Source organism: Mus caroli, chromosome 11 (genome assembly GCF_900094665.2).
Source record: "Mus caroli chromosome 11, CAROLI_EIJ_v1.1, whole genome shotgun sequence".
NCBI lineage: Eukaryota > Metazoa > Chordata > Mammalia > Rodentia > Muridae > Mus > Mus caroli.
This window is the reverse complement of record NC_034580.1, coordinates 39,031,986-39,052,817: the sequence shown is the minus strand read 5'-3', so window position 1 is coordinate 39,052,817 and position 20,832 is coordinate 39,031,986. Positions and strand designations below refer to the sequence as shown.

General features: G+C 46.2%; 1 protein-coding gene across 7 annotated transcripts in view; it reads left to right on the top strand.

Moving 5' to 3' along the window:
- Adra1b (adrenoceptor alpha 1B) overlaps positions 1-20,832 on the top strand; it is a 125,909-nt gene that overhangs the window by 63,404 nt on the left and 41,673 nt on the right. For 5 of the 7 annotated variants that reach the window (XM_021177599.1, XM_029483750.1, XM_029483751.1 and 2 more), the window contains 2 exons: positions 1,496-1,563; positions 2,074-3,215. In XM_021177599.1, the coding sequence (XP_021033258.1) occupies positions 2,267-3,215 (949 nt within the window). In that variant the 5' untranslated portion in view covers positions 1,496-1,563; positions 2,074-2,266. The other 2 variants (XR_003838024.1, XM_021177601.1) reach the window with 2 other exon arrangements.

Sequence of the window (20,832 nt, the reverse complement as noted above, 5' to 3'; positions counted from 1 at the left end):
AAGAGGGGTAAAAGAGACTTGAAATAAAGCTTTATAGAAATGAGAAGTGAAGAGGAGAGGAGAGGAGAGGAGGGGAGAGGAGGGGAGGGGAGGAGAGGGGAGGAGAGGAGAGGAGAGGGGAGGGGAGGGGAGGGGAGGAGGGGAGAGAAATAAGTAAATGACGATCAGCAGGAGCTCAGCAAATGTGGGTCCCTTCCCAGTAGCAGTAACTTGAGCCCCAAAATGAGCCATTTTTTTAAAAAGCCCAAGCTATAACATTTACTCTCTCCCCTATTTTGCTCCTATAGAAACGGTGACTTCTACAGCTCAGTACTCGGCACTAGAATAAGGAACCCAGTAATGACATTCAGCTCCAACTCACCCCTCCTCTCCTCAATAGGCATATGTACTTGAAAACACGGTTCAACTCCCTTATAACACGGGTCCCATCCTCAAAACAGAAATCAAAATGAGACTAGTTCTCTCATCAAGTCGGGAGAAAAGGCAGCAGGAACGTAGCACATGGTCTAGCATCTAAGTGTCGGGAGACGGAAAATCTTGAGTTCAAAACCAACCTGAAGACCTTCTTTCGAAAAACAAACAAACAAGCAAACAAACAAGAAAATTCTTCCCTGGTTTGACTTTTTTTTTCTTCCTTTTTGTAATTACCCACCTCTGGAAATAGGGTTTGTAGCCTAATAGCCAACATGTATACAAGGCAATACAAGAAAAGAGCCAACAGGCAAGATCACCCCAAGTCCCTTACCCAGGATTTGGCAATCTGTCCTCACTCTCTCCTCCCAGAGAGACAACTAGCTCCCTCTCACCCTTCCCTTCCTCCTTCCCTCCCTCCCTCAACTATCTCTTTAGTGACAACCCCAAGCCCCTTCTTAAAATGTCAAGTTCGGCCTAGAGATGCTGCCCACTTGGTAGAGTACGTGCTTGCCTACAATGCATGAAGCCCTGAATTCCATCCCCAGTATCAAATAAACCAACAATGGTGGTACATGCTTGTAATTCCAGCACTCAGGAGGTGGCCATAGGAAAATCAAGAGTTCAAAGTTATTCTTGTGTTATACAGTGAGCTGGAGAGCAACCTGAGCTACATCGTACTCTGTCATTAAAAAAAAAAAAAAAAAATCCAATTCATATTCTTCCATACCCTGGTTGCATTTCCCTGTCCTCAATTCATCTTCTCCTAAACTCCTGTCGTTAGATGTCTCGCTTCAGATTTTGCTTGTTTGGTAAGCTTCCACTTGCGGGTCAGGAATCTGGGTACCCTTCCGACTGTTGGAGGACAGTGCCTAGAATGGAGCCACTGTCTGGAGGTGGACATTAACAATCCACTGAAGGAATGTGTGCAGGGAATAACTGAATGAATGAATGAGCAACAGAAGTCTCTAGGTTTTATCAAGGCCAAAGAGGTTGCAAGGGGGAACTAAAGTATAAGCCTGGTCTCAGATGTGACTCAAGTCTCTGCCACCTGCCTAACGCAGGGGTTTTCTTCCTTTTGTAGAAGCCAGTTGTGTAGAAGTTGCACATCTCTCTGAACCCATGGCTTGACTCCAGGAGCCCCCATTAGAGGTAAGCATCCCCACCCTACCTTTTAACTGAAGAGTGAACAGGGGAAAAAAATAATCCCAGCGGGCCCCCTGGGGTGTATGAACCGGGATGCCCACACCCGATCCCCTGCTCTGCTCCCCGGCCCATCCCCACAGAGGGAGCGGTGCCGGGCGCGGCAGGTCTCCAGGCCGACTAGGCTGGCGCTGGCGTCGGGGCTGCGCGCCTTGGCTGGACCCGCATTGCCCCCTAGTGCCGCACAGAGTCAGGGCGCCCGGGCTTCCCCGCCTGATGTCACCGCCGTGCAGTCAGCCCAGAGGCGGCTCATTGAAAGCAGACCCTCCTCGCGATCGCTGGGCGGAGAAGGCACCGCGGGCCGCAGACCCGCCGCGGGCCGGGCACAGCCGGGCACCCCCGGCCCCGCGCCCGCTCCTCCCCGCGCTCCCGCGCCAGCCCGGCCAGGCGCGCCTGACGTGGACCATTAAACTTGGAGCTGCTGCCTCGTCCCCTCTCTCCTCCTCCTCCCTCTGACAGGCGAGCGAGCCGCTCGGTGCAGGCAGGCGACGTGCTGCCGGGCTAGGCTGCCCGGGGGAGATGACTTCTCGCCAGGAGGACGCCTCTGGAAAGAAGACCACGGAGGGAGCAAAGTTTCAGGGCAGCTGAGGAGCTTTGGTCGCAGCCCTTCCGAGCCCAATCTCCTCCCTGGCTATGGAGGGCGGACTTTAAAATGAATCCCGATCTGGACACCGGCCACAACACATCAGCACCTGCCCACTGGGGAGAGTTGAAAGATGCCAACTTCACTGGCCCCAACCAGACCTCGAGCAACTCCACACTGCCCCAGCTGGACGTCACCAGGGCCATCTCTGTGGGCCTGGTGCTGGGCGCCTTCATCCTCTTTGCCATCGTGGGCAACATCTTGGTCATCCTGTCGGTGGCCTGCAACCGGCACCTGCGGACGCCCACCAACTACTTCATTGTCAACCTGGCCATTGCTGACCTGCTGTTGAGCTTCACAGTCCTGCCCTTCTCCGCTACCCTGGAAGTGCTCGGCTACTGGGTGCTGGGGCGCATCTTCTGTGACATCTGGGCAGCGGTTGATGTCCTGTGTTGCACGGCCTCCATCCTGAGCCTATGCGCCATCTCCATTGACCGCTACATTGGGGTGCGATACTCTCTGCAGTACCCCACGCTGGTCACCCGCAGGAAGGCCATCTTGGCGCTCCTCAGTGTGTGGGTCTTGTCCACGGTCATCTCCATCGGGCCTCTCCTTGGATGGAAAGAACCTGCGCCCAATGACGACAAAGAATGTGGGGTCACAGAAGAACCCTTCTACGCCCTCTTTTCCTCCCTGGGCTCCTTCTACATCCCACTGGCGGTCATCCTGGTCATGTACTGCCGAGTCTACATCGTGGCTAAGAGGACCACCAAGAATCTGGAGGCGGGAGTCATGAAGGAAATGTCCAACTCCAAAGAGCTGACCCTGAGAATCCATTCTAAGAACTTTCATGAGGACACCCTCAGCAGTACCAAGGCCAAGGGCCACAACCCCAGGAGTTCCATAGCTGTCAAACTTTTTAAGTTCTCCAGGGAAAAGAAAGCAGCCAAAACCTTGGGCATTGTAGTCGGAATGTTCATCTTATGTTGGCTCCCCTTCTTCATCGCTCTCCCACTTGGTAAGTTGGGGGCTAGCAGAGGGGAGATAGACCTAAGTTGGTTTTCCTGATGATCTCACGCCAAAGTTTTTGTGTGGATTTGGTTATTTTTATGCCATCAGTGTGTGTTTGGAGACTGGATAATACTATTTGTTCTGCAAGGGCTTTGCAGATTGGGGAACTGGCTAAGAACCAACTCAGGTGTTGGTGAAAAAAAGCTAAGATACTAGGCACTTGAAATAGAAGCACGGAAGGAGAATCTGGGATGTGGAATGACTCAGTCACTGGCCTCAGTTTAATAATTAAAAAGGACACTGGGCTCCAACATCTCGCCAGTGTTATTTCGGTAGTAACGATGTATCTGAGAAGGCAGCGTCACTAAAGCAGAATACCAAATAGTTTGTAGTTACTGCAGACAGGGCATTGGGGAAGCAGAGAGGCGGCTCCTACAGAGAAAGGCAGTGTTCATTCAATATTTGCAGGGACCACGTTTCTCAGCCTTGCAGAGGCTGCGGTCTTCCTCTCCTCCCTCCCTGCTGGCTCTCCCCTTTCTGCACTGTCGTTCTTACCAGATAATAGGAGCATCTTACAGCCACACAGCTTCCACGGGCCTTTAAGTTTCTGAAGCTTGGGATTTCAAAGCGAGATATTTTCAGTTTTCACCCCCAAAATGCTCCCAACTCTGGCAATTTATGAAATGTTCAGAATTTAATTATAGCTGACCCTCACCTTCAGCGATAAGACGCCAAACCCAGGCAAGATGGAACTCAGTGCCACCAGCTTCCCACCCCCTACAAAAATGTGCCCATCTTATTTGGCTTGGTGGTCCTGATAAGTTCAAAAGGCTGCCTGATTCCTGCTAAGGGGCGGGGGGGGGGGGGGGGGGGGGCAGGGAGGGGGGGAAAGAGATATTAAGCTTCGAAAAACAAAAAAAAAAGGGGGGGGGGGTTGGGGGGGGGGGGGGGGAAGGGGACAAGGTCTGGCTAAATGGTAAACAGAGAAGAAGGTTCTGTGACATGCTGTTCACGTGGCTTGGGAAATCCTTGTCCCTTCTCTGGTGCATTGATCTGCTTTGATTTCTTTTCCTATCTCTGATGGGAACTGGAGGGAAATGAATGGAAGGATGTACTCAAGGCATGCTATCAGAAGAGGGGGCACTACTAAATACCGCAGACCTCATACCTGCAGGGTCTCAGAGGTGGCCAAACCCCTCCAGCAGCTCTGACTCCAAAGTCACACTGCTTCTGAGAGAAAAAGATGAATGAGAAGGAAGTGAATGTTTACCAAGAGTTTCCTTTTTTTTTTTTAAGGAAAAAAAATCTATCCAACATACTGTCTGTGTGATCTTTCCTAAGGAAGTCTGGCCGGCTACTGCCATTCAGAAATATTCCTTCCAATGGTGTTAAGTAGAAAGAGCTTAAAATTCTGCCCCAGCAGTGATTGCATCCCACTGCAGAGGAGAATGATTCGCCTTCTCAAGGTCTTGGGACCTTTGACAGTCTTGTTCTGTTAACCACGGGTGACGGCTTGCACTCTTCCAGACCATCACAAAGATCATGGGTCTGTGGAGGTGTGATTTGGGTCTCTCATCAGCCATACGACCTTGGGGTAAGCACTGCTGCTTTGTGAGCCTCGGTTTCTTCATCTACAAAAGGGACTAATTAGTATTCACTCCAAGGAGTTGTGGTGATGGAAGGAGAAGACAGTGTAGAGTGTGGACCGGCAAGTAGCTAATCAAAATTAGGTGTGAGTACTCTAAGCCAAGCCCCACTTGTTTGGAGGTAGCCGTAAGTTTCCTCGGTTTACTCTTGCCACCTGTTAACTTAATCCTGGATCTACCCACCAGCATACAGAGGCGATGGCCAGAGCATGCTTAAGAAGAAAAATAGCCCACTCCCCACTCAGAAATCATCACAGGCACAATCCTTGGCTCTGAGATTCAAGGGAACTGAAAAGCTCCCAACAGCTTGGAAAGAAGAGACTCAGGTGGTACAAGTTACCAAGTTCTACTTTGATCTTGGCCATCAATTAGCTTTGTGACCCTAGGCTCATTGCTGTGCCTCTCTGGGCTTCAGGATGCATGTATAGATGACAAGATGGTTAAATGTGATGAAGGGGAAATGTACTGAATACAATGAGCACCTGAGAAACTCCATAGTAACACAAACCCCTGGGTCCAACTTACAGAAGCTCTGATTCAGTAAATCGGATGAATCCAGAGTCTACATGTTTAATCAGACCCTAGGAGACTCTGTAGGGGTGGATCACAACTGATTGATCAAAGCATCTCTCCAGCCCCCTTTAGAGCCCAGCATCCTTACATGTTGCTAGTTTGGATCTTCCCCAGCTACCAGTAGTGTGAGATGGCATGGCTTCTCTCTGTAGCATATGCTTCAAGTTGCCAGGCCTGCCTTTGGGGTCTTCCTTGGCTCTCTGCTCATGCATGTTGAGACCCTGTCCTCCTCATCCCTGGGGTCCTTCATGCCCATGCAATAGCAGCAAAAGCTCGTCCATGTCCCCAGCCCATGGCATTCGCAGAGCTTGCTTCTCCTCTCCTACCAATGGAAACTCTGATTATCTATATCATGATCACCTGGGAACCCTCCAATATGTTGTCCCTAAATGAGCCCAGTAAGCATGCTTCTTCCACAGAAGCCAACAGAGGAGGAGACCCGGGCTGTGGGTTTTCAGTGGTTTCAGAAAGATAGTCAAGGAGTCAGTCAGAAGGTACACAATCGATGCTTGCTTTCTTAATAATTTAAGAACATCACAGCAATATGAAGCTGTAGTTCCTCCAGGTAACAACATCCAGTGAGAAGTAGTATGTTAGTCAATAAGAGCTTTTTCTTTTTTTTTCCTGGCATCTGAAGATGGTTCCAAATTCTAAATTTTCCATCAAGGACTTTTTACTCAGAGAAGGCAGAAGCAGACATGCGGAAGGCTTTGCTCAACAAGCAGGGAGGTGTAGGTAGGGGTATCTTCCAATCCAGCTAGATTCTCCGGTGCCTGGGTGCCATGAGATTTCCATAGTTGTGTTTGTTTTCTCCATAGGAGAAAAGGGTTGGGATTCCTTCTAGAAGGAGGGAAAATAGACATGGCCCTACAGGACCCTGCTCTGCAGCCCCATTTGTTTTTCTTCCTCCCTTATTTTTATTTTTGGGAGCAGGGTTGGGCCACCTGCAGCGAGGGCTCCTGTGGAGCCCTCCCCACCTGCACTACCCCACTCATCTCTCTCCACCCTTTGCCCTGTGGCCTCAGACTAAGTTGCACCAGGGAGCAGTGCTCACTTATTCAGGATCAGAGATACATGATCATCAAACAAGAACCTCTTTCTTTGGCCCCTGGAAATGAGCCAGGGAGTGTCAGAGAATCTGGACTAGACTATAGAAGGATTTCTATCTCGTGGACCATACATGATGTCTAAGAGAACCTCCAGCTGCCTGGTATGACAATGAAGACCAGCTCCCAGCAGAGGGGAGACAGCTTGGTCAAGGTCTGATGAAGTGGCAGGACTCTTGAGGGAGTGTGGGATGTGAGGAGAGGCCGTAGGAAGTGCCAGGCAGCCAACAAGCGGCTGGGACTAGAGAGCTGTTTAGAAAACACTGGAAACTTGCCTTGCTCCAAATCTTTCTTCCGCCTTTTAAAATGCTGAAAGGCACTAGGAAGCCATTATTGAACTAACTGCTCTCCCCTCTAAATAAAGGAAGGTCAGTTTCAAAGAGACAGTTGTACTCCCTATAGTACTGGAGCAAATAGCAACTGATTGGGCTCTCTTCTCATTCAAATGGGCGCTGAGGAATTTCCACTCATTATGAGAGCAAGTGAGAATGAGGGTCTCAGACCTTGAACAGAGTCACCCCCACAAATGTGTGTGGATCCTCCAACTCAGCCATTGAGATTCCTTCAAGGAAAACAATTGCTTTGAGAACTTGGTAAAGAGGGAAAAAAATTAAAAGAAGGAAATATTACTGCAGTAACATACTCTTGGCCGGGTGTTAAATATTTAACCAAAGACTTCTTAAAGTGCCTACTACGCCCTTGGTTCTACACCAGAAGCTGGATTGGTGAACTAAAACTAAACATGGTTCCTATGTGCTTACTCAGCATCCGGTTATTGAGTTCATACTTTGTAGAGACATTTTACTGTGCCATTACTCCCAATAACCCTGGCAGAGATGCAGTGTGTAGTAACTGCTACCTCTTCATAGGTGAATATACCAAAGCTCAATACAATTAGAGCCTTACTCAGGGTCACACAGCATGTCGGTGATAGGGCCAAAGACTGCCCCAGCTCTCTTCGAAAGACCATACCTCATACACTGCACCTGGTCCTTTCTGCTCACTGGTGGCAACCGACTATCATAGTAAATGTTCTCCAGGAAACTGTAAACCACCCTGTCACCACCCTGTCAGAAGATAGGAAGGACAAAGTCACTGTAAAATCCTGCCCATCCCTGATGTGGGAAAGAAAATCTCCAACTGATTAAATGTCAGAGCAGACCATCCATGTTCAAACGTAAAGCTAGATTTTCTCCAAGCCTATTGCATTGTGACTGCTACCAATCCCTAGGAACAAGGCTCTTGCCCGTCAGTCAGCTAAGCTGGAGGAAAAGGTGGAAGGGAACCTGCCTTCCTCTAGGGCTGTGGGTCTCATCTTTAACCGTGCATGCATCCACTAACTAAATATGAATTACCACACGGATACTGTGTCCAGGAGTCTTTCTAGAGAAACTATAGTAAGGAAGATAATTAAGTACCATGGAACTTACTTCTAACAAAGTAAACAGGTATTTGAAAAAACACAAAAAGAAACATAAATACATCAGTGATCAGAGACTAGAATTATCTAATAGGGATCAGTATATCATGAGGTCCCAGGGGAGCAACAGGGAAGCAGAGGCTGAACAGTACAGCTTAGAATGGCTGCTTTCGTAACATTGGTAGGAGAGAGATCCATGCAGCATCCTGTAGTAGGGAGTGATGGGGAACGCCCAGAGCTTAGCATGAGAGCAGGCATGGGTAAGATAGACTGCGGACATGGACAGAAGCCTGGCCATGATGGGACTTTAGGGCCATCTTATAGAATTTAGTTTTGGGATTTTGTATTTAGTGTTGTTGGGTTTCTGTTTAGGTGGTGGTGGTGGTGGTGGTGGTGGTGGTGGTGGTGGTGGTGGTGGTGGTGTTTGTTTTGCTTTGTTCTTTGATACAGGATCTCAGTTAGCCCATTCTGGCCAAAACCTAGCTATGGAGCTGAGGATGACTTTGAACTTCTGATCCTCCTGCCTTTGCTTCCCAAATGCTGCTGTTATAGACAAGCACCACCATGCCTGGTTTATGCACTGCTTGGGAAGAAACCTGGGGCTCTGTGGACACCAGGCAGGCACCAACAGAGCTACATCTTCAACCCTAGATTTTGTCTTAACTGTAATTAGCCACTATGGAAGGAGTTGAAACACACCAAGACTCTATCTGAATACTATCTCTAAAATGCTATAGGGCAGAAGGGATTGTTCAGCAGTCAAGAGCACTTGCTGCTCTTACAGGGGACCACAGTTTGATTCCCAGCACCCACTCACATGGAGCAGCTCAGAACCACCTATAACTCCAGCCATGTGATCTGATATGCTCGCACTCTTCTGGCCTCAAGAGCAACTACATTCGTGTGTGTGTGTGTGTGTGTGTGTGTGTGTGTGGCCAACATATAAAGCATCATGGACATGGGACCAGTAGAAGGTCTCACTGCTGTGAATGGAAACAGTGATTTCAACCATGCTGATGACAATGGAAATAGCAAGAAGCAGACAGATTTGAGGACTCGGTATGGGATGGCATAGGAAGGCTGGTGAGAAAAGTATGTCGAGAATAGCCTGGGTGATGGCAAAGAACCACCTGGGTATCACTTGTTGATCTGGGGAATGTGAGGAGCAGGGAGGGATGAGCAGAAGCAACAAGATTCCTTCCACGGTCTTTCACAGACATCCTCAAGGACTCATAAAATATCACAGCAGAAAGGATCTACTGATTATTATTATGATTTAGGGGGAAAAAATGCCCTCTGACCTAAGGCCAGGAGTCACTGTAAGCGGCCCCAGATACCCATGAGAGGCATCTGACAGGAACAGTTTTGTCAGCCCAAGCCTTGGGCCCCAGCACAAACCTATCATATCAGAATCTCTTGTGAGGCCAAGAATCTTCAGCCCTTAACTAATTTTCCTGGGTGGATTCTCATGCATCCAGCATCCTCCTTATTCCCAGGCAGCCATGGGTCAGATACCTTATGGGAATCCAAGAAAACATGGTTAAGCTTTCATTGTACAGCTAGAAGTATCCTCAGCCCTACCCAGACCTTTGGTCCAACCCATGGGGAGGAGAGGAGGCAGGAGGCATGGTGGTGTCTTTGAACTAGAGCCCCCGCCCCAACTATGGAAACAGGGTGAGCTATGGAAGCATCCTCACCACACAGGGCATAGTATGTAGAGCTGCAACCCTGCAGGCAAGTCATGTCATCCTTGTCTCCACAGATGAAAACACCAAGTTCAGAGAGGCTCAATAGCTTGCCCAAGGTCACATACCTAGTAAATGGTAGAATCTGTCAGACTCTGCACTGGTACTCAGTAAACGTTCATTGTGCTGTCCCTATTGTTAGTATACTGCTTCCCCAGAATTTGTCAGAGATCCGATGCCCAAAGTTTCCACTGGCTCATGACAAAATGAGAAAAACATTGTGTTCTTTCAAAACTGAAATGTATTCAATCTAAATGACTGTCCTTTCAATCTGAAGACTATATCCTTTCTATTTTAAGACACCAAAATAGCATTTTTAGATGGAACGATGATAATGAATGGTAATAGTTGTGTGTAGGGTGTGTGTGTGTGTGTGTGTGTGTGTGTGTGTGCTGTAATGTCCTATTTGATATCATTTAAAAAATAGCAACCTCTGTCAGTTGCCTCTAAAAATATCTGAAATTTGAGTTTCCTGAGTTTGGAGTCATAGACAACACAAAAAGATTAATGGGAAAAAAGGAAAGAAAGAAGGGAAAAAGAAAGGAGGGCTGGAGAATGGCGCCAACCTCAACCTTCCAACGAAACCAAGTAAACTGGGACAGAGGAGCCAGGAGAGAGGGATAGCCTATGCAGAAGAATGTGCCAGGTACATAGGACAGGAGCCAATCGTGGAGGTGGCCAAGTCTGCTGGGGCACAGAGAGCCACATAAGTACCAGAGGGTCACCAAGGGCTCCATGAAGGCTTTATGTGAGTATGTGTAAAGTGGCAGAAATCATGGATAACTGCCAGCCTCCATCTGGAAATTGCTTTCTCCCATATTTGCAGGCTTTGTCTTCAGCCATTGTACTCCCTGGCCTCCTCAAATGATACACTAATGACTTCCATACATTAGACCTTGCCACTTGGTGCTGGGGGTGAGGGCTACCCCACAGCCTCTGCTCCGTCCTCTCTCCATGAGCTTGTGAGATAACTTGTGAAATTATCCCCTGTTGCACAGTTAGGGATATGAACTCAGGGGAGATAGGAGAGCTTTGTTTCAGATGAGTGGCTGACCATGAATTCAAATCCAGGCCATCAGATGGGCTTCTTATTAAAGAAATGTTGGTTGGAAGTGTATGGAGAAAAATGGGAACCTCTATTCTTAGAAGGAGGCAAGGAAGGGCACACGGCCACTGGTCACAACCTCACAAAGATATAAAGATCATAAAAATAATTGGGTCGTTTCCTGGCAAGATAAACTGAAACCTCTCTTTTACTGTTGACACTTTTGGAAGACTTTTCAACTTCATGACATTGTTGCTAATGACAAGCACATTTGATCAGGTTTCTAGTAAATTTTAGAAAAGACATATTTAGAAAAATGTTTCCCCAGTATTGTTTCTGGCTTCTTTAACTTTGAGGCTGGATTCACCGCCTCCATCCACCTTCAAATGATGCCGACACCACAGGACACTTCTCCATCACGGGTCATCCTACGCCCTTCCCTTGATGTCACAGGACAAGCAAGCTGGCATTGTGGACAGGAGTATTTCTAGACACTGTGTTCCACAGCAACTGGCTAGTGATGACCTAGCTATGCAGAAAGAAAGGGCTATGAAGTATATACACAGGGTGGAGAGAATCGCAAGGGAACAGAATGTGGCCTAACTCCAGACTCTAATGGCCCTTGTACCAACACCTGCAAAAGGAAAGGCAGAGCATGGAATGGGGCCACTCAGCAAAACAGAGTCATGGAAGTAGAAAGAGGTCTCTGTTGAGCTCAGTTAACAGGCCTCACTTTGGAAGACTAAGTAACGGTCTTGGGTCCCCGAGGTTTCTTCCTAGGTTTTAGGAAATCCATCTCTTCAGAGTTAACCTGAACACAAGTGTTCTTGAGGGTTTCATCCTTCCATTGGCCAGGTTGGCAATCAAATAAAACCCCTCCTCAAAGCAGACATGTAGGTAGGAAGTCAAAGCTAACCAATTATTCTGAAATGCAGTTATTATTATGTTGAAAAGCAAATTGATTGTAGAGTGGGAAAGACACTCCTTAGCATATTAAATAAACAAGGTCTGGCAGCCAGTCAAATAAGCAAGGACTGTAATTTTGAAGTGGTGACAAGTGGAAACATTTCATGAGCTCGGCAGCAAACAGAACAGGATGGTGTAGACCTGACTTCTATTGATGACAACCCCTGAAGAGTTGTCTGTGGTCCCTGGCCTGCATTCCTGATGAACAAAGGCAAACTTGCAGCCAAAGGGGTTTCATTTGTTTTGTTGAGATATTTTTCTTCCCATCCAAATTCACAGACTCCTCAAACCCTAGGTTAAAGGAACTCTCCTTGGGATGTCACAAGAATGGACTTCTGGGAATAATGGTTTACATATATATGTTTTATATATGTCTATGTCTATGTCTATGTCTATGTCATATGCCTATGCCTATGTCATATGCCTATGCCTATGCCTATGCCTATGCCTATGCCTATGCCTATGCCTATGCCTATGCCTATGCCTATGCCTATGCCTATGCCTATGTCTGTCTATCATCATAGGACCACAGACAATTTAGGCTGTGTCATAGGACTTTCTGTTTTGTATGATGATGTTTAGCAATCGGTTTGATAAGCTACTTTTTTCTCTCATACATTACATCCTGACCACAGTTTCTCCTCCCTCCATTCCTCCCAGTGTCCCCTGCTCCATTTCCCTTCAGAAAAGAGGAGGGCCCCCAGGGATACCAATCAAACAGGACATAACAAGATGCAATAAGTTTAGGCACAAACTGTTGTATCAAGGCTGGACCAAGCAACCCAGGAGGAGGAAAAGGGTTCCAAGCTCAGGCAAAAGAGTCAGAGACACCCCCATTTCCATTGTTTGGAGTCCCACAAGAACACCAAGTTACCCAACGATAACATAGAGAAGACCTAGGTCAAACTCACACAGGCTCTGTGATTGTTGATTCTATGAGCCTTATTTAGTTGATTCTGTGGGCTGTGTCCTTTTGATATTCTTGACCCCTCTGGCTCCTACAATCCTTCCTTCTCTTCTTCCTCAAGATCACTAATTTCTGGCCGATGTTTGGCTGTAGATCTCTGCATCTGTTCCTATCAGTTGCTGAATGAAGCCTCTCTAATGACAGGTATGCTAGGCTCTGGTCTATGAGTGTAGCAGAATATCATTAGAAATCCTTTCATTAGCTTTTCTTAATTTTGATTAAGCCAGGAAAAGAGAAAAATGGGGAAAAAAATCAGCTTCTTCCGGTGCCAGAATTCACATACACCCTGGATACTCTCCTGTCAGCAGTGAAGTCACTGGTAAATTTACTACTGGTGTTTAGCCTTTGATGTGTTCAGTTTTATTAAGCAATCAACTTAAAGCATGGGAAAATATAATGTGATGTTATAAACGTTGGTTAATAGGTCTATTCATCTATCATGACATAGGCATGATATCTGTACAAGAAAAGCAAGTCTTTGATTAATATGCAACCTCACTTTTATTTTTATTACATTTTATTTATTTTGCATGGTGGGGGGTGGGGAGGTGCATGCGCTAGGGAGCAGAGGTTAAAGGACAACTATAGAACTCAGTTATGTCCTTCCCACCATTCAGGCATCAGGGATGGAACTCAAGTAATCAGCCCTCACCGAAGGCACTTTACCCACTGAGCCATCCTGCCAACCAGCCGTCCCACTTTCAAAAGCAATGCAGAGATGGCTCAGTGGGTGAAGTGCTTCCTGAAGAAGTGTGAGAGTATGGGTAAAGCCAGTATGGGTAAACCCATTTAAAGCCAGGCTCAGTACTTCTTGCCTATCATCCAATGCAGCAAGATAGACAGTGAAGGCATAAGAATCATGGACCGGCTACTGGTATACACAGTACTTAGCAAAAGACCCTGTCTCAAACAAGGTGTGGAGGGAGAGAACCATACTGGAGGTTGTTTTCAGACCTAAACACACATACATACACACACAAACACACACACAGATACACACAAACAAACACACAGATACACACAAACACACACACACAAATACACACACACACACACACGAACATGCACATATGCATTCTCGAAAAACAAAGCTTTAGCTTACTCACTTCCAGGGACCACTTTTACAGAATGGGAATAGATTATTAACTTTTTCTATCCTCTTATGAGTTCACATACTGCATTAAGGGAACATCTCATTTGTAATTAAAGACATCAGATTAAGAACATTAAAAGAATGGAAATTGGGTTTTAATAGAGTTATTGTTTGGACTTCCATGCTGTTTAATGAGTTCAGAAGAAAAACCATCAAAAGAAAAAGTTTCTATCTACACTTGGCCGTTTCTTTAATCACGTGCATGTATGTGTTCACATTTCATCTTGTTGTTCCTGGTTGTGTACTCAGGCTAGCTGGCTCTCCAGTTTCTGGGGATTTCCTTTCTCCATCTTTTATCTTGTCATAGGATAACTGTGATAATAGCTCATAGCTGCCTCAGCCACCTTGATATGGTTCCTGAGGATTTGAACTCGGATCCTTGGACAGCCAGCGTTATCTCATCATTTTTACTGTAGTTTTGCTCATCTCCCGCTCTCTGCTTCTCGGCCCTGGGAACACTCAGAAATTCTCCTGGTTCTTCCTGACACTGCTACAGCCCTGTTCACTCTTCCATTCAAAACCACGCCAGATTGTTTGAGATTGTTTTTTCCTATTGTGTTCTTTTCAAAATAAGAATTCCTCCTACTCCTTTCAACACCAGAAGCCATTCATTTATACATAATATCATAAATGAAAAAGACAAGAAAAGTAGACTTTCTCATAAAAGGGCTCAGCCTTTGGTCATGAATAAACAATGGGAATTTATTCCTCATGTTCTTAGGGGCTGGGAGAGTCCATGGTCAAGATTGTTGTGGATTCGCTTCCAGCCCTCACAGAGAGCAACTTCCATGAGGAAAAGCACCAGTGAGCTCCCCCAGGTCTCTTCCATGAGGACACTAATCCCAGCCATAGCAGCTCTGTTCCTGTGACCTCTTCCCAGGCACCTCCTCCCAGTGTTACTGACAGGAATGTTTAACACGCAAATAGGAAGACAGCAGAACTTAGGCATGCAGACTACAGTATCATATTTTTCTATGGACTTTCTAGGATTGTGTGTGTGTGTGTGTGTGTGTGTGTGTGTGTGTGTGTGTGTCTGTGTGTCTGTGTGTTTATCTGTGTGTCTGTGTCTGTGTGCCCATGTCTGTGTGTATGTGTGTCTGAATGTGTGTCTGTGTATGTGTGTCTGTGACTGTGTCTGTGTCTGTGCATGTATCTGTGTGTGTCTGCATGTATGTAACACACATTGCATCACCCCAGGCTCTTTTCAACACTCATCAAACACAGACTTTTTGCTATACCAATAAATTCTCAGTCTTCTCACTTTCTTTCTTTTTATTTTTCTCATTTTTTCAGTATGCCAATGAGTTCTATATCAAAAGATGCCATAATGTGCCTAACCAACCTCATTATATAAGCAGACCATTTAAATAAATAGGCAATTGCACACACAAGGCTCCTCCCTCACAAGGTACAAGTGTACTGTAAGAGTACAACCCTCTCACATCCCTGGCCCTGATCATCCCTTTCCTCCTTGAAGACAGCTACTGTCACCAGTTTCTGGTATATCTTTTATATATATGTGTGTGTGTGTGTGTGTGTGTGTGTGTGTGTGTGTATATATATATATATATACATATACACACATATATGTATATGTATATATTGCATATATATGCACAAAGTATATTCCTATGTCCCTTTCCATGGAGCTACCACTCTATAAACACTAGGTCACACTTGCTTTCTTCATTGTGCAGTGTATGAGGCAGACCTTTCCACTCCAGTATAAACAGAACAACCTTGTTCATAGCTGCGTATTATCCTCTTTTCTCCAACTCGATCCCTGCAGAACAGCATTTAGAGGTGCTTATACACTTTTTGTTTTTATAAAATCATATGCTTATTTCCACACATATTTTACCTTGGTAAGTTTGTATCATATAAAATCCTTGAAATAGAAATGAAAATATTCAGGGAGGGAGACAGAGGTGAGACAGGATCTCATGGAGTCCAGGCTGACCTTGAACTTGGTATGAAGCTCAACTTCTGATCCTCCTGCCTTTACCTCCTGAGCGCTGAGGTTACAGATGTGTGTCACCGCCGGACAGTTTTATGCTGTGCCAAGGATAGAGTTTGGGGCTTTGTGCAAGAAAGGCAAGCACGCTACAGACCTAGCTGAATCCCAAACCCCAAGAAGCTGCTTTTTAACTGAGAACTCCTTGATGCTCAGGGGCCCAGAAATTTTTCAGGTGTCAAAGTACCAAGTCAGCATCCTCACTGAGGACCCCAGACAGTTGGAAAGCCTCAGATCCTTCCAGCTATGTCGGGACAGCTTCCCGGAGTTCAAGCAGGACTTCATGTCGCCCTCTTGGAATGCAGCAGCCATCTGCCAGGGAAGCAGAAGCCTGGAACGTGTGCATTTCACCCAAAAGCAGGGAGTGAAAAGCAGCCGCCAAGGGTGCAAACCAGATTCAGCCTTTCACTTGGCACCCAAGCCCATCATGGCCCACACCAGTGGCCCCACAGGCTCCGGGAGTGACGTCCCAAGTTAAAAACATGAATAAAAGAGAAATTCTAATCCTGGGCTGGTACTCTGCCTGAGTTGGCAGAGTGTTTGCCTAGGATACACAAAGTCCTGGGTTCCGTCCCCAGTATCAAATGGCCCAAGAGTGGTAGTTCAACATCTATAATCTCCACACCAATGAGATTGGGGGGGGGGGCGGGGGGCGGCAGAGGGACCAGTTAGCTACACAGGGAGTTTGAGGACAGCCTGGTCTAGAGACCACAGAATAAGAAAATGCTCTATTTGTAGCCCCCAGTGTCAAGGGGCTGTGTTAGTAAGAAAAGACTCCTTGGGCGTCCATACCCACCCCACTCCACTGTGAGGGCCTGAGTAGCCAGAAGGCAGTGGATAGTCTATATTTAGGCAAGAGGATGACACGCGCTCCACATTTTAGTTTCAGTATTCAAGCTGTCCCCTGAAGAGCTCGGCCTCACATGCCGGACACTCACTCCAACACAGCTCTGCTCCTTGTAAAGGGGGCTTTTCAAGAAGTGGATGGGCTCTGGCTGGGCAAGGGCAGAATTTGATCTTGATCTTGAACTGCTGATCTGAAAGGAGAGGCAGTGTTATTTTCACACTGTACTAAATCTCGAGTTGTTGGGACCGGCTGCTGGATGGACTTCAAGGGGCCTGTGCTGAGGCAAAAGCTCAGCCAATGGAGACTCAGACCCAGACTGGGAAGCCAATCTTGTCATTGTCACCAGCACTGCCCTGACACTCCTTATCTTGGTGAAGGGGGTAGTGCCCCCCCTCCTCAGAGACAGCCTCTCAGGTTCTTCAAGGTCTCTGGCCGCTTAGAACAGAGGCTGCCTAGAGTAGTAATCCAGAGTGCTAAAGTCAAACAAATCCAGGTCTTTAGTCCTGGCTCCACCCTATCTCACTGAGCCTTGACTAATCCATCTATTAAAGAGGACTGAATCATTGCCCTTGTAGGAGTGTAGTGAGGAATTGGTGAGAAATATACAGGAAGGGTTCAGCCAGGCCACAAACATTAGTAAATAGCCCCCAGGCATCCGCTATTAACACAGGAAGCCTCCAGTGCAGCTTCGGCCCAGGAAAGATGGTAACAACCTATCCATATTGCTATGACCACCATGGATCCTAAGAAAGGAATGCAGCTTTGGACAAAAGGGAGGAAATGGTGGTATCTCAAGCACTAGAGAGAGGTTCAGCAGGTAAAACACGAAGGCGGATTCCCAGGACCTATATGGGGTGGGGAAGCGGACCTACTACTGCCAAGTTGCCCTCAAATCTCCAATTGTGTGTGTGTGTGTGTGTGTGTGTGTGTGTGTGTGTGTGTGTGTGTGTGTGTTCACACTCACTAAACTCACTAATTTTACAGCAAAACTAACCCCTCAATGCCATAAATTAGTCTAATCTGTCTGAGCTGTTCTACATTCATCATCTCAATGCTATCAGCCAGGTGACTCTTCTTGGCAAAGAACGGCAGAAGTCTGGTACCGGTTCTTCCGCATGTCTAAGGTTTATTCTATTTGTTAAATCAAAGTATAATCCTCTCCTAAAAAACATCAAATTGTAGGCTAATAGATTAACCGGAAACTTTTCCTCAGCGTCTGTCTGCTTCTTACTCTCTGTATAAAAGGAATTGTAGCATTACTTTCAGACTCAGAATTGGTTCACTTAAACCACAAATATTCCTCCAACCTGAATGAGCCCAGGGTCTGGCATGATAATATGTAAATAAATAAGGAATTTTAATTAAGTCAGCTTCTTAGCCCCTGATTTCAAGGCCTGGCTTCCAATGGCTCAGGAAGTCAGAGCAGTGAGGTAAAATAAAATAAAACAAAACAAAACAAAATAAAATAAAATAAAAATGGAGAGAAGGGAAGAAGGACGAATTCAGCCTTTCTGTTTCACCCCAGGCTTAGAAAGACCCAGAATATTGTGCCTATGGCTGTCCCAGGAACTTCGGCCTTGAGCAATCTCCTCTGAGATTCACTAGCATCACCAGTAACTTGTTCCAGTGGTGGTTGCTGAGGCCCACTCCAAAGGAACTGAGTCATAACTGCAGGTGCAGCCAAGAATATCTGGATTCCGTGCCCTCCGGGCTATACTGATGCAGGCTCAAAAACCAACAATGGAATATAGTTAGATCACGCCCCCTGAATCTGCCCCTGTTTGCAGCAATGCAACACGGTTCAGAAGCCAAGGGACTATATTCTCACTATTACAGTTGACACATAACCCTTTACTTTCCCAGCTTGAATATTAAGTTCTTCCTGAGGTGAGGGAACCATTGTTTAGCATTTAAATGATGTTCCCAGTGCCATATCTACAAAAAAAAAAAAAAATGACTGGAAGCAGAGCCTGAAATGGACCAGCCTGATACTGAATTTTACCTCTTAAGAATAACAGCCCCCTGCCCAGTAATGATGAAAAATACAAAAAGTGAATGTCCTAGTTAGGGTTATTATTGCAATGATGAAGCTATGCCCAAGACTAAGTTGGGGAGAAAAGGATTTATTTGACTTATACTTCCATATCATAGTCCATCATTAAAGGAAGTCAGAACCTGAACTCAAAAAAAAAAAAAAAGTGGGAAAATGGAGGCAAGAACTGATGGCAGAGGACATAGAAGGATGCTACTTAGTGGCTTGCTCCTCATGGCTTGCTCAACCGGCTTTCTTGTAGAACCCAGTATCACTAGCCCATGGTGGTACCACTCAATACAGGCTGGGCTCTCTCACATTGATCACTAATTAAGAATGTCCTCTACAAGCTTGCCTATGGTCCAGTCTTATGGAGGCATCTTCTCAATTGAGGCTCTCTCCTTCCTCTCTGATGACATTAGTATGTATCCAATTAGTATAAAACTAGCGAACACAGTGAACCAGTGAGATGTCTCATTAGGTAATGGCATCTACCATCAACTCTGATGACCTGAGTTCAGTCCTCATAACCCACATGGGAGAAGGAGAGAACAGACTCTTGCAAGTCTCTCTCTAACAGAGATAGAGAGCACAATTCAATAAATGAGCACTCCCCACAGGAGCACTGTGAGCCTTGTCATTCATCATTTGTTCTGACATTCTTGGGCTCCCACTTCTCACCTGTAAGCCAATAATAATATTGCGTTCTTATCAAGCTAGTTGTGAGAGTTAATCAGGGTATTGAAGACAAACATCTCTAAGCCAGTCCCTGGAGCACAGCAAGGACTAATGAGCTGTTGGTTTTCTTCTTTCTCCTCCACTCTCAAAACTACCCCATCCAGAGTTGATTCTCTGGGAGTCTTGTGTATTAACCAATTAGCTAATATGATGAGTGAATCCTCACAGAGGTGTGAATTTATGGTGTTTGCCTCCAAAATACCATTTGCCTCACAACCTGGGGCCTTACAGTTTTACCATTAAGGTATGATTAAGGATGGAAATAAAAGGAGGGGGGAATGCAGAAAGACTCTCCTGCACAGAGAGACTTTCCCCCACTTCTCATCATTAACCATTCGGTCGTCAGAGTCAGAGTGAGAGAATCCCCAGGGATTGGCAACCAGAGAAGAAAGAGAATATGCCTTTAAAGCTGCAAGTGGCTATTTAAAAAAAAAAAAAGTAATAAGAGGAAGCCGCTCAGGCATCTGAGTCTCAGGATAGGTGTGAACAACACCAGATTGAAATCAAAGACTGATGGGTCATTTGCCAGTGTTTAATACAATTGCTTGGGATCTGTGGAGTTGAATGTAATAAGGCTTCATTAAAAAGTAGTTATAACAACTAATAAGACCCTAATTAAATTAGCTTTCACTGGGCAAGCTACTTGTGCAGTCCTAATTAGGTTATTTGCTGCCATTGGCTGCGCCTGAAGACAAAAGATGGCTGTGTTGTGTCTTCAGTGATGCTTGGATAGCTGGACCTCAGACTGTGCAAGACACAGTGAGGAAGCCATCACTGGCTGGGAATGTGAGCCCGTTTGTGGATTACTTGCCCAGCTTGCATGAAGTCCTGGGTTAAATGACTAATACTGCATAAGCCAGGCCTGGTGGTACGTGTGCATCATTTCAGCACTGTGGAGATGAAAGCAGAAAAATTAGAAAAAGGTTCATGGCCATCCTCAGCTCTGTGGGGATTTTGAAGCCCTCCTGAGTTATATGAGACCCTCTTTCAAAGTGAATGAATAAAAAGACACACAAAGAGGCCACACATTTTGGGACAACCAAGCCTCAAGAAGCCTCAACTCCCAAAAACCCAAGATGCTAGGCTAGGCCAGAGTGAGCCTATTGCTCTGAGGAGCTGATTGTAAAGACAGAAAACTGCCAGGGCTTCCCTAGTAGATGAGGAAACTGTGCTCCTCTGAGGTAAGAATATCCTTCTGTCCTGCCTTCTGGAAGTTGGACAGAACAGGGACTCCCATGCTGACCTCCCCAGGGGAAATGAGAGAGAAACAAGAAGAGATGGAGTCTCAGAGACTCTGGATGGCTGGTGGGTGGGTTGGTTGGTGAGAAAGAGAGAGAGAGAGAATAAGGCTGTGTCTGTGTGTGTGTGTGTG